Source organism: Cnephaeus nilssonii (genome assembly GCF_951640355.1).
Source record: "Cnephaeus nilssonii genome assembly, chromosome: 1".
Taxonomy (NCBI): Eukaryota; Metazoa; Chordata; class Mammalia; order Chiroptera; family Vespertilionidae; genus Cnephaeus; species Cnephaeus nilssonii.
Genome location: NC_137072.1, coordinates 114,958,980 through 114,980,215, shown reverse-complemented (window position 1 = coordinate 114,980,215; position 21,236 = coordinate 114,958,980). Strand labels below are relative to the sequence as shown.

Sequence of the window (21,236 nt, the reverse complement as noted above, 5' to 3'; positions counted from 1 at the left end):
TGTTTAAGATGGAGGGGTTCAGCCAGGTGCGGGGCTGGGCTGCCAGGTGCGGGGCTGGGCTGCCAGGTGTGGGGCTGGGCTGCCAGGTGTGGGCTGTGGGCTTTGATTTGGACCGGGGTCTGCTCGCGTCCCCTCGCCGCTCCCATTCCGTGGGAACCTGGGCTCCTTTCCTGTGAGCACTCACTGGCCCAGGGGTTCAGTTCCGATTTCTTTCTTCCAAGAAAGCTTCTGCTTTGCTGTGTTTGCTGTTTTGGTCTATTTTTCACAAACACAGAAATACCCCAGATGTCTGGTGGTCGCTCACGCGCTCAGGTGTCTGGGGGACGTTCCCTCCTGCTCACGGGTCTGAGCGAGCGGGGACGCCAGCCTGAGCTCCCTCCATTGTCACGGGCACGTCGGTGCCGGAGGTCAGCGGTCCAGTGGGCGTATTGCCACCGAGGTGACCAGTTGCCTCCCTGACAGCGCAGGTCAGCCCTGCGCCGCCCTCTTTCCCGCATCCGCTCCTGTTCCCTCGCCAGCCGCTGTCCCTGAGCACGTGCTCACCGGGCATTGGCCAGGCGCTGTGTGGGTGCCCGGGCGCTGTGGGTGTCCAGGCGCTGTGGGTGCCCAGACGGTGTGGGTGCCCGGGCGGTGTGGGTGCCCGGGCGCTGTGGGTGCCCAGGCGCTGTGGGTGCCCAGGTGCTGTGGGTGCCCGGGCGGTGTGGGTGCCCGGGCGGTGCGGGTGGGTGCCCAGACGGTGTGGGTGCCCGGGCGGTGTGGGTGCCCAGGTGCTGTGGGTGCCCGGGCGGTGTGGGTGCCCAGGTGCTGTGGGTGCCCGGGCGGTGTGGGTGCCCGGGCGGTGCGGGTGGGTGCCCAGGTGGTGTGGGTGCCCGGGCGGTGTGGGTGCCTGGGCGGTGTGGGTGCCCGGGCGCTGTGGGTGGGTGCCCAGGTGGTGTGGATGCCCGGGCGGTGTGGGTGCCCGGGCGGTGTGGGTGCCTGGGCGGTGTGGGTGCCCGGGCGGTGTGGGTGCCCGGGCGGTGCAGGTGCCCGGGCGGTGTGGGTGGGTGCCCAGGCGCTGTGGGTGCCCAGGTGGTGTGGATGCCCGGGCGGTGTGGGTGCCCAGATGGTGCGAGTGCTCCATCCGCCAGCACTCACCGGTGTTAACGGAAAAAAACCATTGAAACCTGTAAAGAATTTTTGTGAGTTTATTTGAGCCAAACTGTCGACATATGCCGGGAAGCAGAACCTCAATGAATTGAGATAATGCTCCGTAGACTGCAGGGTTACATCTATATTTATACATTGAAATCAAAGGAAAGGGACGTAGGTGAGTTACATGAAATCCATTGGTGACAGATTAGGGAGGTGGGACAAAGCAAAGCGGGGAGACCTCTGGGATAGGGTGAAAAGTGAAATGATGGACATGTGCTTCTCTTACAGAGATGGATACAGGATACTTTAACGTAATTAACAGTTGACAATTAACTTGATAACAATAACAATGAGGGAATGTCCCGGTGCCATTTGTTGTGCCCTGAGGGGTCCGGGGTAAAAGGAAGTTACAAGTTACCCAGACATCTCACAGATATGTTATCTTAGAGGCAAAAAGGCAAATGGGCTCCGTAAAGAAGATCCAAGTTGATCTTTGTCAGGAAAGGTATCGAACTAGGACATGACTACCCACTATAACCTGTTTGTAGTTAAATATTTAATTTTCAGACCATCTTTTGTGGTTATTTTAGGTCTCTGAGTTTGCAAGACTGCCACGCAGGCCTCCCCTGAGCTTGTCAGGTTAGCATGTGGCTCCTTTCGTCCACACCAGTAACGGGTAACGGAGAGACAGACCCACAGACCGTTCCGCGGGGCGGGGCGGAGCGGGTGCATGTGGTCCGAGCCGGAGGACGAAGGCAGAACAAAGGCCCTGGAGCCACGCAGCTTGGCTTCGATCCCAGCTCCGCCCGGAAAGCTCCGCAGCTTTGGACCCGGCACGTCAGTGAGCCTGTGCCTCGGTGTCTGCAGCTGGGAGGGAAGGGAGGGTGCTCTCCTGCTTCACAGGCTGTGGGGGTTCCAGGGCTCGATGGTCCTGCCGCTGTCAGAGCAGAGCCTGCCCGCAGAGCAGCGGCTCATCTCCGCAGGGACCCGCGCTTGACACGGGTGATGGGGTTCTCATAGCCACCAGGAAACGGGGCTCAGAGACCGCAGACACCTCGGGCGCCCGGTTCGGGAGGGGTGAAGCCGGATTGGAAACTTGGGGTGTGTGGCTCCAGGCCCGTTATGCTTCCAGACGTAGTGCGATGAGGTCGGAAGGGAGTCGGGGGGAGTTCGCCGGCGGGAGGGGGGATGGAGGTGGAGAGGAGCCCTCCCGCCTTCCTGTCTGTTCCAGAGCTGACTGTCCTCAGGCCTGGCCAGCGAGTTTGGGGGCGGGGGCGGTGACAGGGGAGCCCCGGGTCAGGAGTGAGCGAGCGCCTCTCCCGCATCGGCATCCCCTCAGGGAGTGGCTCACGGCCGGGGAGGGGCCGACATGCCTTCTCAGCGAAGGTCTTTTTTCCTTTTTTGGTTGATCCTCACCTGAGGATATTTTTCCATTCATTTTCAGAGAGAGTGGGAGGGAGGGGGAGAGACACGGAGAGAGAAACCTCGATGTGAGGCTCTGGCTGGCCCCCGAATAGGTCCGGAGATCAAGCCTGCAACCCAGGTGCATGCCCTTGACCAGAATCGCACCTGGGACCCTTCAGTCCGAGGGCTGACACGCATCCACGGAGCCAAGCTGGGCAGGGCGGAAACAAAGATCTGTGAGAGGAAACCGTCCGGGAGGAAGGATAGCGATGGCTGACCCGTACCCTACAGTGCGTTTGAGTTTCTACAAAACTGAAATCCACGCCTTACCCTAACTTTACTCGTGTCCTGCTCACACAGAGTAACGATTTCTCCTCCCTGACGGTTTTGACAGTGAAGATATCGGGGAATTCCCACTGTCCAGCCCCTCACACGACAGTATATAAATAGGAGGTACGGCCCCCACCTGGGACCTGGCTGCCGGCGTCTCCATGGAAACGGCTCCTGGAGGCAGACTTCACGCTCGCTGCCACTGAGACGGCTCCTGTGGGTCTAATACACGCACAGAGCTGACTCGTGGCGCGGGGTGTGTATTGTAAAATGTGGCCAGGGCCGTTTCGCTTTCCTTCGGAATTAATTCCCCGCCACCGCCGTGATGAACGACTCCTGGCTCACCGTTCACATCCAGGAGAGATTGACTGCCCTGAGCATCAAATCCTGTCCGATTTCTGCTCTGACACCTTGCTTGCCATTTGGTGAGAACGTGATTAATTTTTATCTGAAATAAGTTAGAAAAAGAACACAGTTGTCATTCTCTCTCTCTTTAAAAAAAAATGTTTTTATTGATTTCGAAGAGAAAGGGAGAGGGGGAGAGAGAGAGAAACATCAATGATGAGAGAGAATCATTGATCGGCTGTCTCCTCACATCCCACACTGGGGTCCATTCCTGGTCAGGGCATATGTCCGGGTTGTGGGCTCAGTCCCCGGTAGGGGGTGTGCAGGAGGCAGCTGTTCGATGCTTCTCTCTCTCTCTCCCCCTCTCCTTTCCTCTCTCTGTAAAATAAATTGAAAATATATTTAAGCCCTAGCTGGTTTGGCTCAGTGGATGGAGCGTCGGCCTGCAGACTGAAGGGTCCCGGGTTTGATTCCTGCCAAGGGCACATGCCCGGGTTGTGGGCTCGATCCCCAGTAGGGGGCATGCAGGAGGCAGCCGATCAATGATTCTCTTTCACCATTGATGTTTCTTTCTCTATCCCTCTCCCTTCCTCTCTGAAATCAATAAAGAAATAGGTGTTTTTTTTTTTAAAAAAAATATATATGTGTTTGTATACATATATATATATATATATATATATATATATATATATATATTTAAAAAAAGGATCTGCTACTCCGTCACTGGTGTTCAGTCACTGGATGGGCAGAGGGAGGGAGGAGAGGAGGAGGAGGGAAAGGGGAAGAGAAGGCCTGGCCTACAAATACCTGGAAACCGCAGAGCCTGTCCAGCCAGGGCCTCTGGTTTCTGGCGCAGCGTTCTGTAATGGAACTCTTCCGACCTGTGTGTCGCCCAGATTGGAGATTGCAACCCTGAATCGGGCCGACTCAGATCTGGAGGCTTGTCGAACCCACATCAGCAAGGATGTCATTGCCCTTCTCCTGAGAGGTCTGAGCAGCAGGGGCCACCTCGCCCCTCAGGTAGAGAGGAGGATGGGCGCCGCTTTTAAAAAGCAGTTTCTGATGCTGGAGAAGGAAGTACAAGAGGAGTATGACCGGAAGATGGTGGCTCTGACGGCTGAATGCGACCTGGAAACAAGAAAGAAGACAGAACACCAGTTCCAGAGGGAGGCGGCGGCGATGGAGGAGGCGGAGGAACTGCTAAAGCATGTCAGCGAGAGGGTAAGGCCGCTCTACCTCTCTCCTTCCTCCTGGGGAATCATCATTTATCCATTCATCCAGCCAGCAACCTACCCACCCATTCATCCACCCATCCATCCACGCACTCTCTCCCTCCTTCCTTCCTTCCTTCCTCCCTTCCTTCCTTCTTTTCTTTCTTCCTTCCATCCATCCATCCATCCAGCAACCTACCCACCCATTCATCCACCCAGCCATCCATCCATCCACCCACCCATCTATCCATTCATCCATCATCCACCCACCCATCCATCCATCTATCCATCTATCTATCATCCACCTACCCATCTATCCATCCAACCCCCCATCCATCCACTCATCCATCCATCCACTCATCCATCCATCCACTCATCCATCCATCCATCCATCCATCCACCCACCTACCCATCTATCCATCCATCCACCCATCCACCCATTCATCCACCATTCTATCATCTATACATCCATTCATTTATCTATCCTCCTATCCATCTCCACATGCATCCATCTCCCCATCCATTTATCGACCCACCATGTGTCCATCCATGCACCCACCCATCCATTCATTTATCCATCCACCCATCCATCTGTCCAACTACACATCCACATATTTATCCACCCACCACCCATCCATCCATCCAGAATCCATCTAGAAAGCATTTATTAATCTCTTCCTGTCTTCAGGCACTGGGCTAGGCCATGAAGGTACAGAGAAAAATGAGACATGGGTTTTGCATGAAAAAAGTGTGTGGTTTCAGAAGGATCATTACGTATAAAAAATGTGACATCATTCGCTGTGTTATGGTAGAGCTATGTCCACGGTGCCGTGGGGGGTCCCAGGGGGACAGAAAGGCTTCATTCCCAGGAGGTCGTGTCCAGAGAGGTCGCGATGCCGGTGTGCACGTGTGTCCCTCCACTGCAGTCGCTCGAGCACAGCTCTCTACAGCACAGACTCGGGAGTCAGTCAGACAGACTGGGCCTCCAGTTCTAGAACATTCCGGCTCTGCTCCTGTGAAGCGAGGCTCAGGCCCCACCCCCACCTTGCGATCCAGGTCCCGATGGGGCTGCCTTCTCCCTGGAGCTCAGGCCCCTGGTCCCACTCCATCGGTTGCTGGCAGAATCCACTTCCTCGCCCTTGTAGAAGGGAGACCCTCAGCCCCTGCAGGCGTGCCTCCCCGCCAGGAGCTCACAGCAGGACTGCGCTCATCCTAAAGGCCTGCGGGCGGGAGTCTCTCCCTCGAGGATCGCCGCCCCTCGTCCAGGACTCTCACCTGGTTAGGTCAGCCCACCAGGGTTCTCTCCTTCCGGGTTACTCCGAGTCACGGGTTCATGAAGACCCCACTGCTTTGCCACATAATCACCTGATCTCAGGAGTGACAGTCCCATCACGTTCAGGGTTTATGCGCACCCGGGGCGGGGGTTTACACCTCCAGGCCGCCTGCACGGGGGCGGGAGCGTGGGTGGCTGCCTTAGAGTCCCGCCTCTCCCCGAGGAACGGAGAACACCCCTCCGCAGGCACAGTCCTCAGGACTCAGCCATGTGTCTCCCGCCTCTCCCAGCGCCGGCTCCCGTAACATGCAGGCATCACCTGGCCACGTCCTCATTCCTCTCTGCGCCCTTTGCACCAGATGAGCTGGGTGAGCGCCTGGCTGCCGGCGCTTTTCTCTCCACCTGGGTTGGAAGGGAAGACGAGGCGATGCGCCTGGGCGCCTGGCAGTCTCCTCGGAGCTTCCATGGGCAGCCGTTCTCAGGCATGGGAGCTGCAGGCTCCCGCCCTCTGCACTTACTCCTCTGAGTGGTTCTGGAAAACGTTAGGATCACAGGGAGTTTCAACGGCATTTCCCACAGCCGAGCGGTCTCCTCATTGTCAGCGTGGGGCATGGTGTGCGCGTGCCCTGTGTACACGTGTGTGTCCATGTGAGAGTGCATGGTGGGTGGCTGTGTGTGTGCATATGCTATGTGCTTACGTGTGTGTACATATGCTATGTGCACATGTGTGCGCATGGTGAGTGCGTGTGTGCATGTCTGCTGTGTGTGCATATGCTGCGTGCACATGTGTATGCATGGTGGATGACGTGTGCATATCTGCTTTGTGTGTGAATATGCTACGTGCATGTGTGTGTGCATGGTGGGTGGCTGCGTGTGTGCATGTCTGCTGTGTGTGCATATGCTATGTGCACATGTGTGCATGGGGGGTGACTGCGTGCATGCATGTCTGCTGTGTGTGCATGTGTAAGCATGCGTGTGTGTGTGTACTTGCCTGTGCGTGCCTGTCCGGCCGTCAGCCTCTCACGTCGCCTCCCCTCCGCAGTCGGCGGGCGAGTGCAGCAGCCTCCTGCGGACCCTGCACGGCCGGGAGCAGGAGCAGCTGCGGCGGACCCTGGCCCTGCAGCAGGAGGAGGACTTCGCCAGGGCGCACCGGCAGCTGGCCGTCTTCCAGAGGAGCGAGCTGCACAGCATCTTCTTCGCCCAGATCAGAAGCGCTGTTTTCAGAGGGGACCTGCAGCCAGAGGCCGCCGAACTGCTGCTGCAGGATTACTCCAGAGCACAGGTAATGCTCGCTCTGCGGGCATCATGGCCTGAGCCGCTGGGCGAATGGCTCCTCTCTGAGCTGAGACTGTGCTGCTTTCCTGCTGTGGACAAGGAGCTAGGGCCCAACCCCCCCCCCCCCCCCCCCCCCGGTCCCCCAGCTCCTAACCTCTGCGTGAGTTTCCGGAAAGCACGGGAAGTGGGGGCCTGGAGACAGGCCTGGGACTCAGGCTGACCCGAATGTGAATTCCAGTTCCACCCCCAACCCCGCCCCCCGCCTGTGTCAGTTTAAGTAAGTTGCCCAGCTTCTCTGAGCCTCGGTTTCCTCATCTGAAAAGGGGGTGATAGAGTACCCACACTCACGGGTGTGGCGGAGGCTTAGTGGGCGGGCTCAGGAAAGCCGGTGCCCGGCACCGTGTTTAAGGTAACGTGAGCGTGTGTGTGCACAGATGTGCTGTGCGGGGTTTATGGCCTGGGCCAGGTGTGCCTGGGGAATGTGTGTCTCTGCATATACACTTGAGTGTGAATGTCATCAGTGCAGCCCGAATACATTTCCCGACGCAAGTGGAGGTAGTTTATCTGAGACCAGGGACATGGCTGTGGAATTTCTCCTGAGGCCGGCATGTATAAGCACATGTACACACACACACACACACACACACACACACACACGCACACACACACGCACAGTGCCCTCACCGTGTGCCGTCGCACACCAGGTTTCTGGTCCTGGCGAGGCCCAGTGCGTGAGGCTGCGATGGCGCGGGGCGGCGCTGGGAGGAGGCCCGTGGCCATCCTGAGCCTGTGGGACGACAAGGCCACTCCCAGAAGGCACTGGGACTGGAGGAGAGCCACCAGCCTCTCCCTTCGCTCTAGGTTTTCCCAGCAGAAGGTCAGCGAGAGGGAAAGGGAGGAACTCCGTCCCCCTCCTCGCGAGGGGTTCGGACGCGTGGCGGCACCTGGCTGGTGGCAGGTCTGGTGGCCCTCGTCCCGCGCGCGGAGCCGCGGCTGAGTTAGGGCCGGGACAGCGGCGTTAGGAAGGACGCACGTTACTGTTGCCACACTGGGGTCAGAGAAGTCACCACCGTGGGGATCCTGTGCCACGGCGTGGACGGCTTTGACCGGAGCTGCTAGAGTCACAATGAGTGTCCTTCCCTGGTGGCCCCATCCACAGCTCACGTGGGTCCAGTTCCGTGGGGAACAGGACTGTGGGTTCTGCTGCCGGGCCCTCTCGGGCGATGCTGGTGTTGGGCCATATCGGACGACGCTTCAGCTTCCGCTCTCGGGACCGTGCGGATCCTCCGGTGGCGGGAACTGGCGGCGTGGCAGCTGTTGTGTGGCAAGGGGACTGTCCGTGGCACCCAGTGCATCTTGTTGAACACAGCATTGGTGTTTTCGGTGCCCACTGCGTGGACCACGTTTCCACAGAAGGAAAAGCCAGCCGGGCTGACCAGTGCGCTGACGCCGCTGAGCCCAAGGGCTTGGTTCCTGCTGATCTGAGGACTATGCCAGTAGGGGGGGGCCGGGGGAGCCCGCCCTGAAGTCAGAGCACAGACCCTGGAGTCACATTGCTGCGTTCACATCCCTGCTCAGCCATTGGCCAACTATGCCTGGGGGACTCAGTCTCCTCATCTGTGAAATGGGAATGATAGTGCTCTCCCCCGAGGTGAAGGTAGATGCGGTGAGAAACGCCCTGGGCCCAGGAAAGACACCAGCGTAACCAAGGCTATGACACGCTTTGTGTTGGCGGGGTTTGTTCGTTGCGTAGACGGAGGAAGAGTTCTCGCTGCTCTTTTTCCTGAGCTCATCTCGTCGCCATGCGTGTGGGAGCCTCGGGGTCAGGGCTGGTCGGCACTGCACACCTGTCCTGGCGCAGTTTGGGGGGATCTTCAGGGGCGCAGTGTGGGCGGGGAAGGTGGATCGCCGCTGGAGTCACGTTCAGGGCAGCCGAGATGTTTCGATGACTTGTCACTTCGGGGCCAGGGCACTTTGAAAAGTCCTCGTTTCTTAGTCGTCTTTCGTCTCCTTCTCGGCCTTGGTTAAGGGCGAGAGGGTTACAGTCTGTCTCAGGGCCCTGCGCCTGTGTGTTTTCTTTAACAGGAAATGGAATATTTTAGTGTCTAGAAAACATGTCCTCTAGATGTTTAATCAGGCAAATGCTCTTGGTTTTCTTTCCGCCCAGGAGGATGTGGAAGAGTTAATGGACTTTTTCCAGGCCAGTAAGAGGTGCCACCTGAGCAAGCGGTTCGGCCACAGGGAGTACCTGGTCCAGAACATGCAGTCGGCAGAGACCCGTGTGCAGGGCCTGCTGAGCGCGGCCGCTGCCCAGCTCACCCTCCTCATCCAGAAGCACGAGAGGTAAACCCCGCAGTGTCCCGGGGATGCAGACGACCCGCCTTGCCCCGCATTCCTCGTCCGAGGCCGCTGCTTCTGTTCATTCACTGAAGGCTCTGTCCGCTCCTTACTTATGTCTTAAGACAGTGGTCGGCAAACTCATTAGTCAACGGAGCCAAATATCAACAGTACAACGATGGAAATTTCTTTTGAGAGCCAATTTTTTTAAACTTAAACTTCTTCTAACGCCACTTCTTCAAAATAGACTCGCCCAGGCCGTGGTATTTTGTGGAAGAGCCACACTCAAGGGGCCAAAGAGCCGCATGTGGCTCGCGAGGCGCAGTTTGCCGACCACGGTCTTAAAAAAATTCTCTGATTGTAAGACTCCGGTTCGTTGTAGAATTTAAAAACATGCACGATAGCCCGGGCCGGGGTGGCTAAGTAGTTAGAGCGTCGGCCCGTGCACTGAAGGGTCTCGGGTTCAATTCCTAATCCAGGGCATATACCTAGGTTGCTGGTTCGATTTCTGGCCCCCCATGGGGCACATGCAGGAGGCAACCAATCGATGTATCTCTCTCACACCGATGTTTCTCTCACTCTCTCTCCCCCTTCTTCCTTCTGCTCTCTCTAAGAATCAATGGGAAAAATATCCTCTGGCGAGGATTAACAACAACAACAAAAAAAAACAGAAGAAAACATACAATCGTACCATGAACCCCAAATGCTCATTGTTCAACTTCAACAGGTGCCAGCTCATGGCCAACCCTGATGGGGCTCCACAGCTCTGCCCTGATCGGTGTGGCTCAGTGGATAGAGCGTCAGCCTGTGGACTGAAAGGTCCCAGGTTTGATTCCGGTCAAGGGCATGTACCTTGGTTGCGGGCACATCCCCAGTGGGAGGTGTGCAGGAGGCAGCTGATGGATGTTTCTCTCTCATCGATGTTTCTAACTCTCCATCCCTCTCCCTTCCTCTCTGTAAAAAATCAAGTATTGACCGGTTGAAAAAAGAGAGAGGAAAACGTAGAAAAATAAATAAATAAATAAATAAATAAATAAATAAATAAAGCAAATCCCAACATTTTACTGGGAAGTGGGTGGTGGAGCTCACGCAACTACGCCGGGGGGGGGGGGGGCGTAATCTCATCCGGAAACAGCCTCACGGACACCCTCGGAACCAGGTGCTAGTATAACCAGCACTGTGGCCCGTCAAGGTGACTCACAGAATCACCCTCACCGAGGACTCCCTACGCTTACCTCTTAGGCTTCGCTGGTGCCCTGCTGGTCCCGGGACTTCCCGGCCCAGCATCTCCTTGGGAGATCCTGCCTCACACAGGCAGGCTGACTGACTTCCTCCCGGGGGTCTTGCCCAGTTTCCGCCTCCTGGGTGCTCTCTCCCGGGGTTGAGTTCCACTGTGGTCGCCAACCTTGCCCTTCCTGTATCTCAGGACTGTCTCCCTGCCCACGTCCTGCTCCCTCGGGGTAAAGACCCTTATTCAAACCAAAGTAAGACTGTGGAGGCAGCGCTAACCCCGCGTCTCCTTCGTCTAGAGCAGGGTACCTGGATGAAGAGCAGACGGAGGAGCTGATGGAGCGGGCTCAGACGGAAGTCTTCTCCATTAAACAGAAGTTGGACAACGACCTAAAGCAGGAAAAGAAAAAGCTCCACCAAAAATTAATGGTGAAGAGAAGACGAGAGATGCTGCAAAAGGTACGTTAGGAATTCTGCCGCTTACTCTCCGTGTAACCATTCTGAACACCCGCCGAAAAACACGGAATTGCACCACGATGGGCCCCCTGCACGCCATGCACAGCACGCTCCAGTAACACGGGCAGGAGTCACCATTCCTGCAGGGGAAGGCGTTACCGAGCATCCTATATAATAAAAGCCGATACACTATGTGTGCGGTTGTATGGTTGGTCTTTCAACCAATCAAAGCGTAATATGATAATGACATGCTAAGGCCGCTCACCCGCTGGCTATGACGTGCACTGATCACCCGGGGCAGACAATTGACCAGTCCCTATGACATGCCCTGACCACCAAGGGGCAGTCGACCAGTTGCTATGACGTGTATTGACCACCAGGGGGCAGACATTCCAACTGGTAGGTTAGCTTGCTGCTGGGGTCTGGCTGATTCAGACTGAGACAGGCCAGACATGCCCTGAAGCCCTCCCACGGTCCCTCCCCAGCTGGCCAACCTCCCGTGACCCTCCCCGGCCCTGATTGTGCACCAGTGGGGTCCCTCTGCCTGGCCTATGCCCTCTCGTAATCAGGACTACTCGGGGGATGTCGGAGAGCCAGTTTTGGCCCGATCCCACGGGCCAGGGCAAGGGACCTCCCCCGGTGCACAAATTCGTGCACCGGGCCTCTAGTGAGCTCATAAAACCCTTCACCGGTCCCCACTGTCCTCGGATGAAGGTAACCGCTGGCACACTGCGCCCTCAGTCCTGGGCACACCCCTCTGCCCTGCCCTCATCCCTCCACACACCCCAGCTCACACGTTCTCGGGTCCCTGCCGTCTGAGTGCTTCACCTCAAACAAGATACTTCCCCCCTGCCTGCCACATCCCTCCCAGCCTTGGGCACCGCCCCCCTGCCTGCCCATCCCTCCCAGCCTTGGGCACCGCCCCCCTGCCTGCCCATCCCTCCCAGCCTTGGGCACCGCCCCCCTGCCTGCCCATCCCTCCCAGCCTTGGGCACCTCCCCCCTGCCTGCCACATCCCTCCCAGCCTTGGGCACCGCCCCCCTGCCTGCCCATCCCTCCCAGCCTTGGGCACCGCCCCCCTGCCTGCCCATCCCTCCCAGCCTTGGGCACCTCCCCCCTGCCTGCCCATCCCTCCCGGCCTTGGGCACCGCCCCCCTGCCTGCCCATCCCTCCCGGCCTTGGGCACCGCCCCCCTGCCTGCCCATCCCTCCCAGCCTTGGGCACCGCCCCCCTGCCTGCCCATCCCTCCTGGCCTTGGGCACCGCCCCCCTGCCTGCCCATCCCTCCCAGCCTTGGGTGCAGCAAATGCCTGTCCCCCAGACTTAGTTCGTGGGTGTTAAGCAACTCATTGAATCCTCACCACCCCTCGGCGAGGGGGACGCTCTAATCCCCGCTTTACAGGCGAGGAAATGGGTCCCGGCGAGGATGCGACGCTGCTCCCGCCACCCCGCCTGTCAGTGGAGAAGCAGATGGGAACCCTGTCTGCCTCCTGGGCGTCCCCAGGTCCCCAGATGAGGGTGGATGCACGTGGGACGGACGAAGTTCCCACTGTGTTGGGGTGTTCCCTTACGGATGGCTTTCTGCACGCGAGCCTGTCGAGACAGAGGCTTCACCGCGCTCCGCTCCCTCGGCAAATCCCCACCGCGCTTTCCCAAAGGGCTCTGTGGGCTGAGCGCGTCCCCTGTCCTCCCCCGGAACTCCCCCAGCACAAGGAGCAGCGGAGGGAGCAGCAGTCCGTCGGGGAAGCCTTCCGAGCGGCCGAGGACGTGGGCCAGTACCTGGGCCAGTGGCGGAGCCTGGTGGCGGCCCAGGGCGCCGCCCTGGAGGAGCTGCAGGAGCGCCTGGACCAGGCGGCGCTGGACGAGCTCCGGGCGCTGACCCTGTCGCTGTTCGAGAAGGCCACGGAGGAGCTGCGGCGCCTGCAGAGCTCGGCGCTGACGCAGGAGCTGCTCAAGCGCGGCGTGCCCTGGCTCTTCCTGCAGCAGATCCTGGAGGAGCACGCCAGGGAGCTGGCCGCCCGCGCCGAGCAGCTGGAGGCCGAGGAGAGGGCCCGGGACCAGGAGGGCGTCCGCAGCGTGCGGCAGAGGCTCAAGGACGACGCGCTGGAGGCCTCGGCGGAGGAGCAGGCGGAGCTGCGGCACTGGGGACGCTGGGTCTTCATGTGAGTGACCCGGCCGCCCCCGCGGCCCCGTCCTGCACAGGCGAGGGAGGGGCTCACCCTGGGGTGATGGGGTGCTGGGCACACGGCCTCTGGCCGTGGACAGACCAGATTGACAGCCGTTTCTAAGACACATTACTCACGGCCCAGGGAGGAGGACGCTGTGTGACGCCCAGGGCCACTCGCTCGCTCAGGGGTTGCACTGAGCAGGCGGGGCTGCGGGAGGCAGGCTGGTGGTAACGAGAGGGCGAGGTGCCCCGATCCCAGGGGAGGTGTGATTGCTGAGTTTGAACAAGTTTGTGGGCAGCTGGGAACTGAACCCAGGACGGATGGCTACGCAGGGACCTCGCCTGCTCCCTGGGTGAGAACTGATGTCTGACGGGGGAGAGGAGCCCCTTTGTCCTGGGACCCGGGGTCCTACCCATCAGTATGCCTTCAAGCTGCTTTTCCTTTCAACAAACCAACCAACCACCAACCGAGAAAACCCCATTTAGCAAAGAAACAAAGCTGGGACCCTTTCCCTGCTCTTTTCTTGGTTCGTCAATTTGCATATTGGCCTTTTATTATATAGGATTATTGGCTGTGTTCCCCGAGTTGTACTTTGCATCCCTGTGACTATTTTTATAACCACTCATTTGTACTTCTTAATTCCCCGTACCTCTTTTCACCCATCCCCCACCCCACCCAATCTGGCGACCATCAGTTCTCTGTGTCTGTGAGTTTGTTTCTGTTTTATTTGTTTGTTTTATTCGATTCCACCTGTAAGTGGAATCCTATAGTGTTTGTTTTGCTCTGTCCGACGTATTTCACTGAGCAGCACAGCCCCCGGGTCCATCCATGCTGTCGCACGTGGCAGGAGTTCACTGCGCCGTTACTGACAAGGCCAGGGTGGGAAGCACCCGGGGTCCAGCGATGGACGAGTGGGTAACGATGCGGTCCTTGTGTGAGGGGGGTATCACCAGCCACACCCTGTCCCTGCCCCCCCAGGAGGCTCTGCGGCTCCCCCTTCTCGCTGTCCGAGGAGGAGCTGCTCAGGATGCGGCAGGACGTGCACAGCTGCTTCGCTCAGATGGACAGGAGCCTGGCCCTGCCCCGGATCCGGGCCCACGTCCTGCTGCAGCGGCTGCACACGGCCTGGCGGGAGGCCGAGTTCCTGAAGCTGGACCAGGCCCTGGCCGCCCCCGAGCCGCAGGTAGGATGGACATCTCGGTGGACTGCTTTTTTTTTTTTTTAATCCTCCCTGGAGGAAATGTTTATTGATTTTTTTTGTGAAAGGGGAAAAGAGGGAGAGGGGGAGAGAAGCATCGATTGGTTGTCTCCTGTACGCTCCCCGGCCGGGGATCAAACCTGTAACCTAGGCATGTGCACTGACCAGGAATCGAACCTACCTCTTTGGTGCACGAGATGATGTGCCAACCAGCTGAGCCAGCTGGCCGGTGGCCTCTTGACGGCAGAGGTGGGGCATCTCCGGCTGAGGCCGCGGGTCCGGCCCCCACGCCCACCCTGGCCTCACCTCACCTAACCGGCCCCCATCCTCCTCTCCAGCGTGTTGGCATCGGCTATTCCTAGAACCGCCAAGCTTGTCCTGCCCTTAAGGTCTGTAGTGGACACACCGGTGCCCAGCCCAGATCCCCCTGCCCGGCTCCTTGCACCGTCCGCCAGTGGCCATGACCCCGGAACCTAGAAAGTGCCTGTCGCATGGCAGGTGTGCAGTAAATTTTGTATTTTGTTTATTTATAAACTAGTGGCCCGGGGCACGAAATTTGTGGAGGGGGTGTGTCCCTCAGCCCGGCCTGTACCCTCTCCAATCTGGGACCCCTCAGGGGATGTCCGACTGCCAGTTTAGCAATTTAGGCCCAACCACAGGGATAGGGCCTAAATTGGCAGTCGGACATCCCTCTCGCAATCCGGGACTGCTGACTCCTAACCGCTCACCTGCTTGCCTGCCTGATCACCCCTAACCACTCTGCCTGCCAGCCTGCTCACCCCCAATGGCCCACCCCGCCGGCCTTCTTGCCCCCAACAGCCCCCCCCCTTGCTGGCTTGATCTTCCCCAACTGTCCCCCCCACCCCCGCCACCAGCCTGCTCGCCCCTAACTGCCCCCCCCAGCTGGCCTGATGGCTCCCAACTGTCCCCCCGCCAGCCTGCTCGCCCCTAACTGCCCTCCTCTGCTGGCCTGATCGCTCCCAACAGTCCCCCGCCGGCCTGCTCGCCCCCACTGCCCTCCCTGCTGGCCTGCTTGCCCCCAACTGCCCCCCCTGCCAGCCTGCTTGCCCCCCCTGCTGGCCTGATCACCCCCAATTGCCCCCCCTGCCGGTCTGCTCGCCCCCAACTGCCCTCCCCTCCTGACCTGATCGCCCCTAATCGTCTCTTCCTTGGCCCCGCCACCATGGCTTTGTCCGGACGGATATCTGGAAGGTCTCCCGGTCTAATTAGCATATCACCCTTTTATTAGTATAGATGAGTTCCTAAGGACCTCGCCGTCTTTAAGTCAGACTTCCCCCATTTCTTCAAGCCTTCCCGTGGCTCTCTGCTAGGATGTAAGCTCTGCCATGATCTCAGACACGTGCTGGTAAACCGACTCTCAGCGGAGGTTCAGGGGCATGCCGGGGAGGGCAGTCCTGCTTTGTGGCATTTGCCCATTTCCCTGGTGTAAATACTTCTCAGGCCAGTTTCAATCTGCCGGCTGGACATCACTGTGCATGGGGCTGAGGAGGTGTACAGATCACCGCTCCCCTCGCTCCTCCACCCCCACGCCCTTCCCCTGTCCCTCCTAGCCTTCTCCTCTCCCAGCCCCAATCCATGCTCTGAGCTTCAGGGTCTTGCCTTATCAGCCTGGCTCTGTTCCTAAGAGGCCTTGACCCACAGTTATTTATTTATTTATTTTTTTGTATTATCCCCGTTAGATCAGGAAACGGAAACTATGGTTACCTCACGGCATCAGCTGAGCCCAGTCTGAGCATTTAAAGGGTTGACCTAGTTCTCAGGGCTCCCAGGATGTCACTGAGTCCCAAACACCCCCATTTGACAGAGGAGGAGATCGAGGCCAGGAGAGCAGACTCGGGGGCCTAAAGCCACATCCTGAGTCTGCTCTCCTGGCCGCGATCTCCTCCTCTGTCAGATGGGGGTGTGTGGGACTCAGTGACTTTCTGGGTCTATGCTGTCTTCCTCTGCGTGGATGGGGACGGCCACCATCCCGTTGCCAGCCTAGGAGATGGTTCGGGAGCCCAGGGCCGAGTCTGGTGGGCCGGCCTGGGTCCATGTCCTAAGGAGGAGATCCTGGGAGGTGGCAGGGGGGAGAAAGGGCGGGGGCGAGCGGGGAGGGGAAGGAGACCAGCCGTCACTGGGGAGGACTGTACTGAGCCTCACGGTGTGCTGTGCTGGGCTGGGCTGGGCTGTGCTACGTTCTCATGTCCAGTCCTTGCGTTATGCTGTGTTACATGGCGTTGTGTCATATCGTGCTGTTACGTTATGCTGCGGTGCCTTATGGCACGCTCTTGTGTTACTTCCCGTTTTTGTGTTGTTACATAGCGTTAGGTTCTTGCAGGGATCTAATGAGGCAGATACCCATTTCACAGGTGTGCAAAGTGAGGCTCGGAGAGGGTCGCATCTGCTACCCTCGTTCATGAACTGGATCCCAATTCGCTGAGCACCAGGACCTCATCTTGGTCCCCGCCAGCCCCGAGCCTGTCCCGCCCTCAGGGCCTGGCTCTGGGAGCCGGGTGCATGAATGTGCCACGCGCTTTCTCTCCCCTCTCCAGCCGCAGTCCAAGGCGAGGAAGCCGCGCGCCAGGAGTAAAAGCAAGACCGACCTCCTGCGGAAGTGCATTGAGGACAAAATCCAGCTCTTCGACGGCCCGGCCCCCGAGGACCTGCTGGACAAGGTCGGCGCGTCCTTCCCCTGCACGGCCGGCGGCTGTCTGCAGGGCGCACTAGCCCTCGGCTGCGCCTGTCCGTCGCCACCAAACACCGAGATTCTAACCTGTCGCCGGTGGACCCGCCCTTCCCCTCACGCCTTTGCGCCTGCTCCTTCTCTCTGGAACCTTCTTCCTCTGTTTGTGCGCCCGGAGGTCTCTGGTCACTCTCAGTCTCCCCAGCTGTGGGCCCCGCTGCCCGAGGCTGCCACCACCTGGGTGCTGGGCCCTGAGCCCGGCGAGGTGTCTGCTCGGGGCGCTCCACTTCCCTCTGCTCTTTATCCCGCGCGGCCTCCTCAGCACTCCCTCCTCAGCACACCCTCCTCAGCACACCCTCCTCAGCACACCCTCCTCGGCACACCCTCCTCGGCACACCCTCCTCCGCACACCCTCCTCGGCACACCCTCCTCGGCACACCCTCCTCGGCACACCCTCCTCCGCACGGCACACCCTCCTCAGCACACCCTCCTCAGCACACCCTCCTCGGCGTGCCCGCAGCAGCCTGGCCTCCGCCTCCAGGCGTTTCCCATCCTCCCTGGCCAGGCCTCCCGTCCCGGCAGAAGGCTCGCAGGACAGCATGGTGCTTACTGTCCGCATTCCTGCCTCTCCCTGGGCTCCGTCCCGCCTTCCTTTACCTGGACAGAGGACTCAGTCCTCCGCTGGCCTCGGGGGTGGCCCCTGTCCTCAGGGGGCCCCTCTTATCGGAACACCCGGTTCTTCCCACGTGTTCCCCGCCCTCGGCTCCCTCTCTTGTCTGTGGTAACACACATGGTGCATTTCACTCATTCCACGCGTGTCCGAGGAGGCAGCCGTGCCCGGGCTCTGTGCGGATGAGCTCAGCCCTTGCTCTCACTGGGCACACGTTCTAGTTGGGGAGGCGGGCAAGAAGGCCACGCGATCAGCGCCGTCACGGACGGGGGCGTTTGGGGGCGCACTCCCCTTCCACGACCTCCTGCAGGGGGCGTTTTGGGGTGTGCTCTCTGGGCCACCGTGGACCTACGCGCTGTTGCTGTTCTAGATCCAGGCACTTGGCGTGTTCACGGTGTCAGAGGGCGGCTGCTGTGCGCTCGGCATCGTGGAGTTCACATCCTGCCGTCAGAGGTCCCATCCGCCTGTCCGATCTGAGCCCCTCCCCGAACGAATGGTTGTGTGATTGATTTGGGGCGGAAAGACAGACAGACGGGCGGATAGACCAGGGTGCGCGCTTCCTGCCTGCCCACTTTTCGGAGTGGATGGAGAGGTATCAGCTTTGGTCGCCGGCAGCCCAGACACCAAGCGGATTATGTGGCTCATGTTAGCTCTTCAGCCACTAGAAACGCGTCTGTCCACCTGCTGGTCTGTCTGCATGCCCACCCGCCCGCCCCCCTGCTTTTTACGTTGGCCTGACACGTGAGGGTTTCTCACGCGGGGCGGGGTTTCCTCCTCGCGTCTTGCTCAGCGTCGCATTGCGCAGCCCAGTGGTCCTCACAGGGTTCGGCCAGCCCTCCTCAGGGAGCCCCGAGGCTCTTCCCGGTGCCTTCGTATTGGCAGCGACCTGGGGAAGCCTGCACGTCCCACAGCCTCCTGCAGCGGCGCGCAGAGCAGCTATTGCTGCGTCCCCTCCACAGCTGAGAACACGGGCCCGGAGAGGCCCGGCCACGCTCACGCAGTGGGGGGTGCGGGCGGAGCGGCCTGCAGGCAGGTCCTGTGTTCAGTGAGCGGCTCTGCTTGATGGGCTCAGAAACGAAGGGGCTATCTCAGTGTGTCTGCGCTGTAGTCTCCTGCTGTTGGTGCACAAGGCACAATATACACATTTCTCGTAAGTGTTCCCTAACTGCATCCTATATAATAAGAGAGGAATGTGCTAATTATCTGTTAGGCCTTGAGGCGTAACGACCAACCGCATAATGACTGGATCACGGATCTGCAGGAGGGTGAGGCAGTGAACTACAAGTGGGCAGCGAAAAGCTACAGGAGGGGGCAGGGCAGCAAGCTATGGGAGGGAGAGGGAGAGGGACGGGGGGGAGCTACAGGAGGGCGGGGCAGCAGAGGAGAGCTACAGGGGAGGGCGGCAGAGAGGTACTGACGCACGGATTCGTGCACCGGGCTTCTAGTTTAAATATAAATGAACGCCCGCATCCCCACTCACCTGCTCTTCCCAGGTGATTTTCATGGCGTTGCCCTGCGCCTAGGTGGCATGTCTGCCACGCATCCGAGCTCTCGTTCATTATTCAGTCCCCGCCTGCCGGTCCCACCATGAGCCAGGCCTGTGCGGCTCATTAACGGTCCTCCATTCAGCGCCACGGCGCTGCCAGCACCGCCGTCCTGCCGTGATGCCTCCGCTGCCCGCGATCACGTGGAGGTGGCTGCTGCCCCGCGTCAGGAACAGCGCGTCCACGCCGTCATTTCAGGAGTGACTAGACTTTAAGCGTGAGGATAATGTGCTCATTTTCGGACGACCTCACAGGAGGGAAAAGCGTGGATTAGCAGGCGTGGGGGAGGAAGGTGCTCTAGGAAGAGGGGGACGCCATCCATCCATCCCACGGGTCTCTCCCCGCCTCCTTTCCCGCTTTATCCCGAGGTAGCCTCTGTGGAGGTGGTCTCTGATGGACGCAGCATTGTTGGAGGGAGATCTCCTGGCTTCCCTCTGCCGAAAACAAAATCCAGACTCCTGGGCGTGGCGTTCACGGCCTCGCCATCCGTCTCAGCTTCCCTTTCTAACCCCGCGTTCACGCCCACCTTCCAGGCTCTGAACGTCACCCCGGCTGTCTGCCTGCTTTCGCGGCAGTAACTCTTTCTCCCATTGTCCGCTTGATGATTTTACTCTTCCCTCTTCCTGTGCTTGTGCATACATGCTTTCCAGGAGCCAAGTAGTTCTGCAGGGTTTGTGCTTTCAAAGCAGAGGCTCCTGCAGCCACAGACACACCCGTTCTTAAATCCCCAGAGGTCACGACCCTTCAGTTTTTAGCTTGGCCTTTTCACGTTGACCTCCATATCTCTAAGTAATACACTCGTCTTGCTGTTTCTCCATTTCTTGACTTTGGCATAATCTGTTTGCTTTCTTTATGGAGACTGGAGGCCCGGTGCACGAAATTCTTGCACGGGGTGGGGGTGTCCCTCAGCCTGGCCTGCGCCCTCTCACAATCCGGGACCCCTCGGGTAGAGTCCTTAGGCATGGATGGCGATCAGGGCCTATCGGGGCTTTCCTTCCCCCCCAACCCCACCCCCCGGCAGCTGGCCCCGTCCCTGCTGCTGCCTCTGCTTGCCATCTGTGTGGCACTGCCTCCCCCTCCCCCGCCACTGGTCGCCTCCCTCAGCAGGCGGCAGGTGTGGGGTGTGATTGCTTGGCTGGCCTGGGCCTCCCTCTGAGGGGCGATCGCTGGCCAGCCCTGCACACCCACCACAGCATGCTGGCTGGTGGCCTGGGCCTCCCTCTGTGGGGCAGTTGATCGTGGGGATGCCAGATCAATCACCAGGCAGAGGGAGGCCTCGCCCACCCGCTGCAGTGCCGCCAGCTGGGTGGCCTGGGCCTCCCCCTTTGGGGCGATCGTGGGGCGATGGCGGGGCCCCCTGACCAATTGCATCGCACCCGCCTTGGCTGGCCTGGCGCCAGTGCTTGTCATAGTGTGGTCGTCTGAAGGTCATTCAGAAGGTCATCCGGACGGTCGTTCTGCTGTTTGGTCGTTCAGTCGATTTGCTTATTACGCTTTTATTATCATAGATAAGGTTTCACTCTCTTCTTTCAACCTGCAAACACTAGAGCCCTTCCTGACCCCCAACTCCCAATACAATTAGATCGTAGTTAAGATTTCTGTCGTGATGGTTATTGAAATGGTATTCACGTCTGAGCCGTGTAGGGACCACGATTCATTGTTTCCCTGTGCCGCTCCTTGTTTTTCCTGGAGTTATTACTGCCCTTTGGTTTCTTCCTGGTGGCTTTTCTGTACCGTTAGCACTCGTTCATCCACTTCTTGGCGGTTGACCGGATACCCTGCCTGGGCCGGCACACAGGTCGTGCCCGCTGGGGCACGTGGTCCGGAGGACGTGGCCTGTGCCTGCTGCGCCCCCACCTGCTCGGCGCCCACGGGAGCCTGAGCACAGCTCCCCGGCGTCACGCTGGGACTCCCTCCCCCTCCTTCCCGGTGTCTCTTACCTGAGTGACGCACGCCCTCGGGGAGCCTCCTAGGGAAGG

The 21,236-nt window shown here is 59.3% G+C and overlaps 1 protein-coding gene across 4 annotated transcripts in view; it reads left to right on the top strand.

Moving 5' to 3' along the window:
* EVC2 (EvC ciliary complex subunit 2) overlaps positions 1–21,236 on the top strand; it is a 54,652-nt gene that overhangs the window by 26,443 nt on the left and 6,973 nt on the right. For 3 of the 4 annotated variants that reach the window (XM_079766439.1, XM_079766441.1, XM_079766442.1), the window contains 7 exons: positions 4,107–4,431; positions 6,737–6,976; positions 9,137–9,312; positions 10,836–10,995; positions 12,699–13,153; positions 14,138–14,342; positions 16,913–17,035. In XM_079766439.1, the coding sequence (XP_079622565.1) occupies positions 4,107–4,431; positions 6,737–6,976; positions 9,137–9,312; positions 10,836–10,995; positions 12,699–13,153; positions 14,138–14,342; positions 16,913–17,035 (1,684 nt within the window). The remainder of the gene's footprint in view (positions 1–4,106; positions 4,432–6,736; positions 6,977–9,136; positions 9,313–10,835; positions 10,996–12,698; positions 13,154–14,137; positions 14,343–16,912; positions 17,036–21,236) is intronic. The other variant, XM_079766440.1, reaches the window with a different exon arrangement.